This window comes from Impatiens glandulifera, chromosome 8 (genome assembly GCF_907164915.1).
Source record: "Impatiens glandulifera chromosome 8, dImpGla2.1, whole genome shotgun sequence".
Taxonomy (NCBI): domain Eukaryota; kingdom Viridiplantae; phylum Streptophyta; class Magnoliopsida; order Ericales; family Balsaminaceae; genus Impatiens; species Impatiens glandulifera.
Genome location: NC_061869.1, coordinates 6494503 through 6508171, shown reverse-complemented (window position 1 = coordinate 6508171; position 13669 = coordinate 6494503). Strand labels below are relative to the sequence as shown.

Genomic DNA, 13669 nt, shown 5'->3' with positions numbered 1-13669 from the left:
AAGTCAAATTTAAAATAATGGGATAATATTAAAATATTATGATGTAATTTATAATATTGTAAAATATATAGGGTAATATTAAAAAGTTATAAAAATTAATGTAAAGAAAAATATTATAAGAATATTCTTTTGAATTTGAAAATTTGGTTGGAGTAAAATTATTTTTTAATTACACTAAAATAAGTTTGAAAAATGAATTTTTCAGTTAGAGATGGTCTTAACTAAAATGGAACTCCAACAACCTAATCTTTTAACCATTTAAAAATTAATTTTGTAATATATATTAAATAAAGAGAGCAAGTTAATGAGAGAGAAAAACATAATATTAAAAGTGTGCGAAGACTACCGCTCGAGAAGAATACCACAAAACTAAATTGTAATATTATTTTTAACTTAAACTGTAATGTATAAACTAAAATGTCTTTTAAGATCAAGTGTAATGTTTAAACTTTTAAGAGGTTATCAAAGTATGAATAATATTTATGATTATGATATAGTCACATTGAAAGAAATCGGTATAACTATTTTACCTTATTTATGCAAAGTGATATGGTGACATTGAAAGAAATCGGTATAACTATCTTACCCTAATTATGCAAGAGTTCTAGCATATTGCAGCTCAATTTGATCATAATACTTTTTTTTTGGCTGAAGTGGTCAAAGAAGTGAAGAAAAAGTTCAATACATATTCGACAACATCTGCTTCTACACCAACTTTTGCACATACACCTTCTACACCAACACATTCTTCACGGGGCTAAACTTGTTATATCGAATTCTGACTTTGTATGTATCTTAATGAATTGAAATGAAAACGCATGAAAAATCTTTGGAGAGTAAATTAAGATAATTCTCCAAAACATTATCTGTCTATAAAGATGATTTGGTGATCTGTTAAAATCTTTTTAAAAATTCAATCATTTTTATTTTTTTTTGAAAAGTTTTCTTGTAATCCAAGCTAATATTTTTTAATACAATGGTTCTATTCCTTAATTGATTTTTTAATCATAATATTCATATATGGTAATTTTATTTGGTCTGATGTCAAGGTTTTTCTACATTTCTTTTATAATTTTCCAATTCAATTCTGTTTGAATTGTGTTACATGTATGGTAAAGATTCATTTTCATGATAATTTTATTAGAAAAACTTTAATAATTTTAATAAAAATCTTAAGATAATGTTGAACTTTTTATTATTAGGTATTTAACCCTCACAAGTTTGATTTAATTTCAGTTTATTTGGTATATATATTTTTTTTATTCAAACAAGTATAAGGGTTGGAAACAATAAATTTACCTAAAACTTTCAGGGAATATTTGTTTACCTTGCAAAAGTTTGAGGACTAATGTGTTTTTATCGAATCAACTGAATTGATTCTTCTTCCGATAACTTTCACCTTCCTACGGTTAGTTTGTTACAGAAGACATGTACAAGCCTCCAACCGATAGCCATTGCAAGAAAGCTCAAATGAAACCACCAATGGATTCAAAGTATATATCTATAGAGGAGCTATGGTGTGTCAAATTACAGTTCAAAGAAGTGAAATCAAGAAAAATCGATGGTAGAGGAGATGAGTCATCCGGCGGTAAAGCCAAATCCGGCGGAAACGTCCAATCCGGCGGAAACGTCCAATCCGGCGGCAACAACCGATACTTCGGTAAATTTCAATCCGGCGGTAACGTCCAATACGGCTGTAGTAGAGGAGATGAGTCATCCGGCGGCAACGTCTTCCAATCCAGAGGAAACTTCCAATACGGCAGTAATGTCCAATCCGCCGGCAACGTCCAATCCGGCTGTAACGGCCATTCCGCCGGCAGCGTCCAATACGGCTGTATCCAATCCGCCGGCAGCGTCCAATCCGGCGGTAAAGTTCAATCCAGCGTCGACGTCGTCCAATTCGCTGGAAACGTCCAATACGTCGCTAAAGTTCAATCCGGCGGCATTGTCCAATTCGGCAGCAACTTCCAATCCGGCGGTAAAGTCCAATCTGCCGGTAACATCCAATACGGCGTTAAAGTTCAATCCGGCGGTAATGTCATCCAATCCGGCGTCAACGTCGTCCAATCCGGCGGCAATGTCGTCCAATCCGGCGGCAACGTCTACGGCGGTAAAGTCCAATCCGACTGCAACGTCCAATACGGCGGTAAAGTTCAATCCAGCGGCGACGTCCAATCCGGCGTCAACGTTGTCCAATCCGCCGGCAACATCCAGTACGTCGGTAAAGTTCAATCCCGCAGCAACGTCCAATACGGCTATAACGTCCAATTCGGAGGCAAAATCCAATTCGGCGTCAACGTCCAATGCGGCGTCAACTTCCAATCCGGCGGCAAATTCCAATCAGGCGTCAACGTCGAAAATTCCAACGGGAAAGTCCAAGCCGCCGAGGCCACCGAAGCCACCGAGGCCGCCGAGACCAGCGAATATTCCAACGGGAAAGTCCAAGACACCGGAAAAGTCGAATCCAACAGCAAGTTCCAAGCCATCGGCAAAGTCCAAGCCATCTGCAAAATCAAATCCGACGGGAAAGTCCAGTCATGCGAAAAAGTCCAAGGTCCCTATCTTGATATTTCCTCCTGCAGCCCTTCTCGAGAGGCTCAAAGATCACCGCCAAGTGGACGTACTTCGCTTCTGGGACGAGCTATCTCCTGAAAATCGCCATCATCTTGTCAAGGACCTCGAGGTATTCTCTGTGTGATCCCTCCATCCCTGCATGCATGCCTCCTTTTTCTTTACCAGCAAGATTTACTAGCCATTTGTGTTTTATTAGTTTTATTCTGGATATGGTTGCAATCTAAGTTTTTCATTAATTTCAGAGCATAAATCTTCCAAGGGTAGACAGGATCATCCAATTGTCACTAGAATTTAAAGGTATAATGTATATTGCATATTGTTTAATTCTCCAACCAACTGATTGTTCTTCATTCTCAGCACTTCCAAGAGTTGCTATTGAACCTGTGACTGAAAGTAATGTCTCGACTGTGGCAATGAGAACCTTTGAAGACAGGGTGAAATGGTGGAATATGGGTCTTAAAGCTATATGTGAAGGGGAGTTAGCTTTAGTGCTTCTGTCTGGTGGGCAGGTATTGATTTTGGTTAATTACCAATATTGGTTTGTATAATTTGGTTTATTCTGTACAATGTAACTAATATTATGGTCCGAAACTTAACTTATGCTTATGAATCTTTGAAACATGAACGTAGGGAACTCGGCTTGGAAGTTCAGAACCCAAAGGATGCTTTCGTAAGCGAATTAACAAATTTTCTTAAGTTGTTTGTTTTTGTGAGAATTCACATCCATGTTTATGTTCATCTGGTTCGTAAATGAGAAGAAGAAAACATAACCTTCTTATAAATCCAAACAGAAAATAAGCTCTTATAGTTACATGTATTATGAATCTTGCACAAAAGGAAAGACAAATCTTAGGACTAAAAGGGCCAGAATTCATATTGATTTGAGCTCTTGATTTATTTTTTCTACTTGTTTTTGATATTATGTTCTTGTTGTCTCTTTTCTTTGTAGTTGTTTTTGATGAAATCATGTCATAACTTGTATCTTTAATGAAAAAAAATCTCAAGTTCTAATACTCTCTCCAATAACAAAATCACTTTTTTTCTTTTATTTGACAGAAATTGGACTTCACTCTAAAAAGTCATTGTTTCAACTTCAGGCAGAAAGAATCTTCACTGTGCAAAATTTAGCCTCTGAATCAGTAAATAATGGTAAGATGAATCTCCCATCTTTTTAATTCTTCTTCTTCTTCTTCATGGTTTGTTTATCCATATGCTTACTTTCTCTGTTTTCTGAAAAGCGATTATTGTGCGGATACACTGGTATATAATGACTAGCCCTTTCACTGATGATAAAATCCAAGAATTTTTTAAATTTCATAAATATTTCGGTCTTGAAGCTGATCAAGTAAGTGGAGCCTCATGTTTTATCTCTTCTATACATGATTTTAATATTTTATTAGTTCCATAATCACATTTTTCAATTTCAGATAACCTTCTTCCAGCAGGGTATTTTACCATGCTTCTCGAAAGATGGTAAATTCATAATGGAGACTCGTTACAATGTAAGTTTTCTACTTCTTACATTGAGCTCTTTCAGTTTTTTTGCAACTTCAATCAAAGTTCGTCACAATCTTTTATTTTGAATCAGGTGGCAAAAGCTCCAGATGGAAATGGAGCAGTTTTCAGTGGTACTTCATGGATTTAGGGTTGTGGGCTATTATATTTCTGAACTTTTAATGCATTCTTAATTTTTAAATCTTATGATTAGCATTGAAATCTTCGATACTACTTAACGATATGGTGATCAGGGGGATTAAGTATGTAGATTGCTATGGGGTTGATAATGCACTGGTGAGTCCTCATAACAAAATAAATATTTCAGTTAGATTGCTAACAGATCAAAATAGTCCCATCCTGTGAAAAATCCTCCTTTCTTGATCGAAGCCACATTTATTTATGCTTTCTCAGTTATAGTTTAAGTAATATCATGGATGCAGGTCCGAGTCGCTGACCCAACATTCTTAGGTTATGTTATTGACACTGGTGCAGCTGCTGCAGCAAAAGTAGTTCGAAAGGTTAGAGAAACCTTCCAGTTTGTAGATTTTTATTTTAGTAAATGATCCTGTTACGAAGAGTGCAACTCAAATTGAAACACATAAACATTATAAAATTAAATAAATTGACGACATTTCTTGAACTAAAATACATGCAGGCTTATCCAAGAGAAGAGGTTGGTGTGTTTGTAAAAAGTGGAAGTAAAGGTACTTTATCTGTGGTTGATTACAGTGAATTGGAACCATCACTTGGAAGTGCAATAAATCATGAAACTGGCCAAGGGCAACTTCTCTTTTGCTGGAGTAATGTATGTTCTTATATCTTTGCTTCATATATAAAATATGTTTGATTTAAATGTCAACTTTATATTACAGGTATGTTTGCACATGTTTACCCTGGCTTATCTAGTCCATGTAGCAGATAAGTTTGAGAAAGATAACATGTAAGTGAAGAAACAACTTGATTTTGAATGAATGAATGAATAATGAGAATTTGATTATATATGAGTGTATGTAGTTATCACCTGATTGAAAGGAAAATTCCTTCAATTAAGGGACTCACAAATGGATACAAAGCAGAGAAGTTTGTTTTTGATCCCTTCCCAAATGTATCTTCTAGCATAGTGCTTTATGAGGTGATTTTTGAATGATGACTTATTGTATTGTTAGTTAATTTATTGGGGATGACATAAACATGATATATATATATATAGGTATTGAGAGATGAAGAATATGCACCAGTAAAGAATGCAAGTGGATCGAAATATGACACGCCAGAAAGTGCTAAACGGTTATTGATCAGTCTACATGCTCGTTGGGTGGTTGGTGCTGGTGGTGGCTTATCGATTTCAGAACCATCTATATATACCAGAGGTAATAGTAATAATATATATTAACATTAACATTATGATTATTGCATTATTGCATTATTGAAAATTCCCATTTGTTTTGGTTTTCGGTATAGCTGTAGAAGTATCACCACTTTGTTCATATGCTGGAGAGAATCTAGCATCTGTTTGCCGTGGAAACTCATACTATGGTCCTTGTGAAATTCAGAGTTTTCCTACTTGACTTCTTTTTCATTACTTCTCTATTGTCTCATCATACATTTCATACATACTTTGAGAATATAATTCAATATACAAAGCAAGTTTGATGTTTAGCTTACACTTTTCTCATTAAAACGACCTGAAAGTAAAACGTTGTTAGTAAAAATTGAATATTTAAAACCGGCTCTCGATAAGCCCAACAAGTCCATGAATTAGGACTGACTAATATAGTCTCTAATTTTCAGTTTAGTCTCAATTATATTGGATCAGTTCTATTCTCTATTCCTGTTTTTTCACTTTCTCTTTCACTTCATCTCAATTAGGATACCATTTTAAAAAACAAAATAGTATAGAATGGTGTGCTTGAATCTATAGTCAATTAAATGGAACAAAATTGAAGCTTTCAATCTATAAAGTGTCAAATTGAAACATTTTTCAAGTTAAAGGGAGAACTTGACATTGTGTGAAAGTTTAGATGCTAATTAAATTTAACATGAATGATTAATTGTCTTTTCATTTTCAATTTCAATTTCCTATCCTCTCATGATTCATGTGCTCCACTCTATATATCTCATTCTCATATTTTATATAAACTTTTTGCAATTAATTCAAGAGTGAAAGCAACAAAACTAAACAATATTTGAGTGCTTTGTTTTTTATTTTTCTCAATGATAATCTTATGTTTCTTTAATCTAAATTTAAATGTCCCACAATATAATTTGTATTTTACTTTTAAAATTTTAAAAAACTAGCACAATTCATTGCCCCCATAGTCATCGTCTTCACCTCAACTTAAAACGTTTTAAATAGTAAAATCGAACTTATAACGATTATTGTTCTCTTAAAAATAAGTATTATCACTCGAAATATCTTAGTCTTAGTGTTTTAATGACTTGTATAATAATTATTTGAGATTATTAAAAAATTATGTACTTTTACCTATTAATATAGTATAAATCAATAATCAAAATAGCAAAGATATTTTTAAATTTTATTTATTCTTTATTTTATTATTAATATTGAATTCTTTTTTTATTTCTCTAAGGATTTTTTTTATTGTTTTACTAAACTACATTTACAATAAATAAATTATAAATAATAACATATGGATCCACTACCATCCTATCAATAATGAGAGGAGACAAGGACTTATGATGATATAGTCAAGATTTAGTCAAAAGGTACCAAATATATACATCATGTGGAGTGTGGACAACTCTAAAAAAAAGTTATAAATTATAAATCATCAAATTCAAAGCTTAGATTGATTCACCCATTGATTTTTCCTCAATAAATTATTATAATTTTAACTAATAAGTTTAATAAATTCAATACTATCAAATTTATTTAAGTAATTTATTAATAAATTAGATCAAATAAACTCAATCAAACTAACCTTTATATATATAAAAGCAGACAGAGAAATCTAGCCAGGTTCTTATCTTATTATTATCCATTGGTGGCACATGCATATATGCATGAAAGTTTTTTCAGATCAGACAGATGGTTAAGATTCCCCTTATATTAGTAAGCCAATATATATATTAAAAAAAATAAAAGCTCTAAAATGTAGGCTCACATGTCATGTAATTAATTAATAATGTGTTAATTGATAGTCTGAAATAATACTTCATTTTTCTAGTCTTTATCAATAATAAAAAATTATAATTTGAATCAAAATATTTTACATATTTAAATATAAATATACATTAAGTACATTGATAAAACAAAGTTTAATCAAAATTAAAATAAAAAAACCCATAAAATATGGTTGTGATGTATGGTTGGTTTTTAATCGGCTCGGTTGGATTTCATCGATTTTAGTCGGGTTTTCATACAACTCCTAGTTTGAGGGCTTGATTATTATTTTTACTAATAAATATTTGGTTTGATTTGCCTTTCATAAGGTGTATAAGTCCCTGGACCAAATGAAAAAAAAAACATTTTTTCTTCTTATTCAAATAATTCAAGATCTTTCTATATATTATTATCAATCATATTAAAAGAAACTAGTTGTATATTATATATTAAAAAATATAATTTTGAACAGAGTTATTTAAATAACTTTATACCTAACATGTTAAGTCATTTTATACATAATATATGATATGCATCAAAATTAGTGTGTAATTAAATTTGGTACTCTTTGTTTATTTATATTCAATGTATGTATCCTTAATAAAAAATTATTTTGAAATGCGAAAGTGTTAAATAAAAAATAAAATCTATGTCTCCCATTCAGCTAAGTCCGTGCATGCTTCTATTGTAATTTCCAATGTCAAAATTCTCAATTTTCAACACCATATAAAATAATGAGTCAAAATAGGAAACTAAACTTAGGCACTAGCCACTAGGTAGACAAAATTAAGGGTTGTTTTATTCTTCGATGATGCATAGTAAATAATTATTTAATTAAAGGGTTATGGAAATGTATTTTATCTTTTTGCTAATACTTTTGGAATTAATTAAGATTTTAGCTTATGATCGGTCCCACTTTAAAGGAAGTTAGACTAGGTTTTGTTTGAATTTGAGTTTTAAAAATAATTTGGATTTAGAAAAATAATAATGATGGATGACGATTTTAAGGAGATATAAATTTTTTTATTCTTATAGAATGACTTAAAGTTTATTAGTATGTAATAAAAATTAAAAATAAAATAAAATTAAATATAATATATTTTGATTAATAAATTAAATAATACGATAAAAGTTTAAAAAATGAAATAATATTTGATTAGTTTGAATTATTACACTGGGCTAGGGCCAGTAATTTTAGACTCGACACGAAAACACAACCCGAATCGAACACGAAAAAATCAGGTTAGGGTCATGTATTTTTTTGTTCGGATCAAAATCAAGCAGACTTATTTAACCTGGTTAATAAACAGGTCAAAGTCGTGTCGACCTGAAAAGACCCGAAGTAGATCCGATAATTCGTTTATAAGTTTCTTTTGTTGAGTTTTGGGTTATTATTTTATATTAATTCACTCATTTTCTTTTATAATTTTTTTATAAGCGAATTTGTTATTTAACTTCATTTTTGTTTTGTGTTGATGTCATTTTAATTTTAAACATAAATGTGAATTAATTGCATCGAGTTTGATTCAAGTTGAGTTAGGTAAATTAGGTCACACGGGTTAGGTTCGGGTCAATCACAAATAAACAGATCAAGTTCATGTTAGAAATTTTGACTCAAATTACTAAACGGGTCAGGTTCATGTTAATATTGTTCAAACCGTTAACTCGTCATCCTGAAATTAACCTAAATTAACACCCTACAATACGCCCGAACTATCAAACTGATTTATCTTTAAAATTGATAAAAAAAATTTTTTTTATCAAATATATGAATATATATAATTAAGATATATTTTAAAATATTATTTGATTGTTTACATAAATAAAAAATAAAAAAATATAAATTTGTTGAATATAAATATAAGAAAGGAATAAATATACCAAACAAATTATTTAGTTTGAGAATGTGTTACTAAATTAGTTTTATTTGTAGTAAAAAAAGTATTCTGATAAGATCAAAATAAATAAAGTTAGTTAAGGATTGGTATAATCTATAGATTTTTTCTTACTCAAATTGATATCTTTTAATTTTTTTTAGATTAATACTCTTTATAACTTTAATTAATTTAATATTTTTTTTTACTTTAATTTCTTCATAAAATGATTTCTCAATAATAACAAATTACATATTAACAATATAAAAGTAAAAAAATATAAATTATTAATTTTATCACAATCTTATCCTTATTCATTAATAAATTACAAAAGTTAAAATAAAAAAAATATTTTTTACTTAGGCACAATTTCTGTAATCATAGTTTATAGTATACAACTTATTTCATTAATGTATAATCCTTGTCTTTATTTAATAATACCTTTTTACTTTATTTAATATAAATATTTTTCTTATAATAATTTAAATATTTTATGATAAGAAATAAATTCATTGAATCGTAGACACGTGACTACTTACTTCAACCAATAATAAATAAATAAAATAAATGACAGCTAGCAATTATATATAAAATTAATAATAAAATTAATATATATATATATATAAGTGATAACAAATTAACAATTACTCTCATTCGAATTGTCCGTCAAATTACTTTGCATTGGATTCCATCTTCTTCCCCAAATTTCTCAAAGAGAAGATCGAAGATCCAATCGGATCGAAGAAGAAGATGAGAATCGTAATTCAATGTAGATCTAAAGTCTGTAACGCTACAATAAATCCTAATTCAACTTCAATCGCAACAGTTGGAGGAGGAGGAGGAGACAATCAACGCTCGATTTCATCACGAAAAGTTTCCGTGGATTGTTGCGGTCTATCGAAGCTACTGAGGAAGTTCATTTCATCGAAGAAGGAGAGCAGCGGTGGCGGGATCAGGATCTCTACTCTGTTAATGAGGAACAATAGGAAGAGTAGGAGTAGACAATCATCGTTTAAATGCCGGTACGATCCTTCTAGTTACTCTCTCAATTTCGATTCATCAAGCAGTGCTAGTAATAGTCTATCATCTGAAGAGGATGATTATTACTATCAATTCTGTGCTTTCTCTTCTAGATTCGCTGCTGCCGTACCTAGAATTAGTACTGTTTCGCCTTCTTCGACCTTGACGAATGTGTTTTCTTGATTGATATAGATCTAGGTTTTTGATAGACGGAAACGGTTATTGGCTACAATTATGATCGATCGATGGATCTATTGATTCGATTGGAATTAATATGCATCAGTTTTAGTGTTATCATCTAGCGTTTTTGAACTTATACTGCTAGTGATAAATTGAAGTTATTGTTGTTAAATTATCCTTTAATCTTGATATGATTCATCATTATCAAAAGGATTACTATAAATTTAACATGATTTCATATTTTATTTTGTTAGCCGATTATTTGAAAATAGCTTCAAAACGCTTCTAGTGAGAATCGAAAAGAACTTTTGATCTCTTAGGTAGATTATTTTCATCGAACCACTTTGGTAGGGTTTCAAAGTTAATGTTGCGATCATGATAATAAAAAAGTGCATAAATGATTTTTTTTTATATTTTAGTGTCACGTTTTTAAAACCTATCAATATTCAATACGGAACCTTTATACCATCTAAACTATTCACTATATCATTTTAATGAATGTTCCTACAAATTAAGGTTTACAATCTAGGATTACATAAACTTTCATATACAACATCATCGTTAAAGATGGTACATACATATCCTCTCACCAAATCGAATATACTCTGAAGCGTTCTTTCATTGTTGAAAAAAATGAGAGTTTTACTTTGTGATGGTAATTGTTTTCATCTCCCTCTTATGTCGTGTCTCTTGTCTATCTGTCCGGAAACCATTGCTACTGGCCAATAGGTCGGACACCCAATAAATCCCACATTCATTAGTCGTATGAATAAATTTTCAAAAAGACGATCTTGATACCATTTAAATTAAAGCGTTTTTAATTAAAATGAAATGTGATCAATTTTGGACTCATGATAATTAGATTTTGTATATGTATTATTATTTTGTTTTTTGAATTTTTAAGAAACTAACATTTATGTTGTTTTTAGTAAAAAACAAATTTAAGACAATTTATTTGTTAGAGGTAATTTATTTTGTATACTTTTATTATAAGCTTATTGAAGGATATTTATATATGTATTGGATACAAATGAAAACAAAAATTAAAAGATTTTAAGTGCACTATCAAAATAAAAAATTCATTAATTTTAAGTTGGTAGATGAAGATTGAGAGACAATTAATGCTGTCAAAGTTAGACCACAATCCCCATCTAATTTAGAAACATTCTTTAATAGGTCCCATATCTTCTCTCAACAATGGAACTACAATAAATGATTTATTAAAACAAAATTAATACCATTAACAATTTTGATCAATGTCTTTCTTAATATGTAATTATCAATAGAGTACCTAATAAGGTAAGCAATTAATTTATACATGTTCTCCAAAAAAATCATTAAAAAACTTTTGAAATCACACCCATTATTTTTAAGGTAAAATTACATGTTTTAAATCTTCACTATTATACAATATTTTACAGATTAAATAGGGATGATAATGAGGTTGAAAAAGAGTGAGGAAATTCATTTACTATTCCCGTTATATTCTACTTCGAATATTTTTTTACTACAATTTATGTACCATTTGATTTTAAATTTTTTTTTGCCGCACCGAATAAAAATGAAAATAAAAAAATATCCCGAATAAAAATATTTTTATATCTCTGAACTCTTGAAAAAAATGTATAACACTTTTATAATATTATTATATTGGTAACTTATCATCATATAATTAATAAAAATATTTGCAATTTTTATATTGATCGTAAATTGTAATATAAGATAATATAATATATTTTTATTGTTGAAAAGTAAATATATGTGATTTTGTCATGTTAAACAAGAAAAGCTTAGGTTAATGTAAATTAGGATTTTTGTTTTGTTTAAGGTAATGGACAAAATGGAAATGAGTGTGAAATTGATTGGTTGAGTTAAATTTTGTCTCTCAACGGTACTTAAGTTTTCTATCATTATTAATGAGAGTTCTCGAGAATTTTTTGAGAGCTCTAGAGGGATTAGACATAGTGATTCACTATTTTTTTTGTTCGTCATTATTATGGAAACTCTATAAAAATGATAGTTTTCGTAGAAAATTCGGAATTTATCCGTGGAGTGAGTTGTGGGTCAAGAAGATATCATTTTGTCATATCACATTTGTTTTTCGCTAATAACACGTTCTGCATGGTTCAGGCTACCTATAGTAATTTTAAACACCTTTAAAATATTTTATGGTTATTCGGTGCATGTTCAGATCTTCGAGTTAATCTTAAAAGTTAGACATCATTTTTTTCAAATTCTGTTTTGAATAGAAAAGGATGAGGTTCATTGAGGTTCAGAATTTGTGGTCTTCTGTCAACATATCTTGGTATGACATTAAATGCTAAATTACGATCCAAAGTTTCTCGGGACTCGATTATCACTTAAATGGAATGTAAACTTTCTAGATAGAGAAGTGAAATAATCAAAGGGGATCGATTAATCCTCATTAAAAGTGTGTTGTCATTTATGCCCACATATATGATGTCGTTATTCATTCTTTTTAAGAATTTTTGGCGGAAAAATGAAAAAAATAATGTGTAAATTTCTATGGGAAACTTTTAACTCATCGTTTTTTGATCTAGTTAGTTAGGATAAAGTTAAATGTTTTAAAAATTAAGGAGGTCTAGATATTCAAGATCTTATTTCTTTTAATAAAGCTCTTCTATAAAAAAAAATAGTGTAGTAGATTTGCAACGGAGTCGAGGCATCGGTAATCAGATGTAAACATGGTCATGATTTGTCTAGTTGATTCACCAAAATGTCTAATTATCGAGTATGGTGTAGCATTTGAAGGGGAATATATTTTATATGAAAAAGTTTTCGTGAGTAGTCTAAATTCATTGTGGAGATAATTCTTCGATTAGTTTTTGAGACAAAATTTGATGTAGTGTTAAAAGTCTAGCTACGATGTATCTTAAGCTTGCTTTCATTGCTATATGTAGAAATGACACAGTTAAGGACATGTCTGATTATAATTAGTCTAGTGGTTTTACTAACCGAATTAGATATAAAATGAGATTAAATATTATGGAGACTTCGTCACAAAATACAATTTTACTTTTAGTGACGCAAACAAGTGTCCCCGTCTGAACAAGACGTTTTGCGTTGACAAGATATATATAGTTTCCATTTGGAGCATTGTTACAAGTTATTCGTTAAGATAATTCCACATAATTTTTGTTGGGAAAAACTTTGAGAGCCAAAGATTTCATCCAAGATCTCGTTCTTTGGATGACGCATTATTCACGTTGCAATTCTAACGGATGATATGTGCATGAAAAAGTTATATTATAGTTAATCGTATGTGTCACGAAGAGGTTGAACTGGTAATCTCATTTACTTTTTCATTATCGATATGTGACTAATATTTAAAATCTTTTGTGGAGTATTACTGAGATTCATTGGGTGATGCCCGAGTCTT

The 13669-nt window shown here is 30.1% G+C and overlaps 1 protein-coding gene across 3 annotated transcripts; it reads left to right on the top strand.

The window, feature by feature from the left end:
* Nucleotides 1–1429: 1429 nt before the first annotated feature.
* Nucleotides 1430–5730, top strand: LOC124912283 (UDP-N-acetylglucosamine diphosphorylase 2-like). 3 transcript variants are annotated; one of them, XM_047452876.1, is made up of 16 exons: nucleotides 1430–1809; nucleotides 1843–2683; nucleotides 2817–2871; nucleotides 2932–3083; nucleotides 3205–3244; nucleotides 3631–3723; nucleotides 3813–3919; nucleotides 4002–4076; nucleotides 4163–4202; nucleotides 4283–4365; nucleotides 4512–4589; nucleotides 4727–4876; nucleotides 4944–5011; nucleotides 5086–5203; nucleotides 5282–5441; nucleotides 5533–5730. In XM_047452876.1, the coding sequence occupies exons 1-16, from the start codon at nucleotides 1562–1564 to the stop codon at nucleotides 5637–5639; spliced, it is 2415 nt and encodes an 804-aa protein (XP_047308832.1). In that variant the 5' UTR covers nucleotides 1430–1561; the 3' UTR covers nucleotides 5640–5730. The 3 variants fall into 3 exon arrangements, with proteins under 3 accessions (XP_047308832.1, XP_047308830.1, XP_047308833.1); XM_047452874.1 differs by having other exon boundaries at nucleotides 1430–2683; XM_047452877.1 differs by lacking the exons at nucleotides 5086–5203; nucleotides 5533–5730 and having other exon boundaries at nucleotides 1430–2683; nucleotides 5282–5423.
* Nucleotides 5731–13669: the final 7939 nt, after the last annotated feature.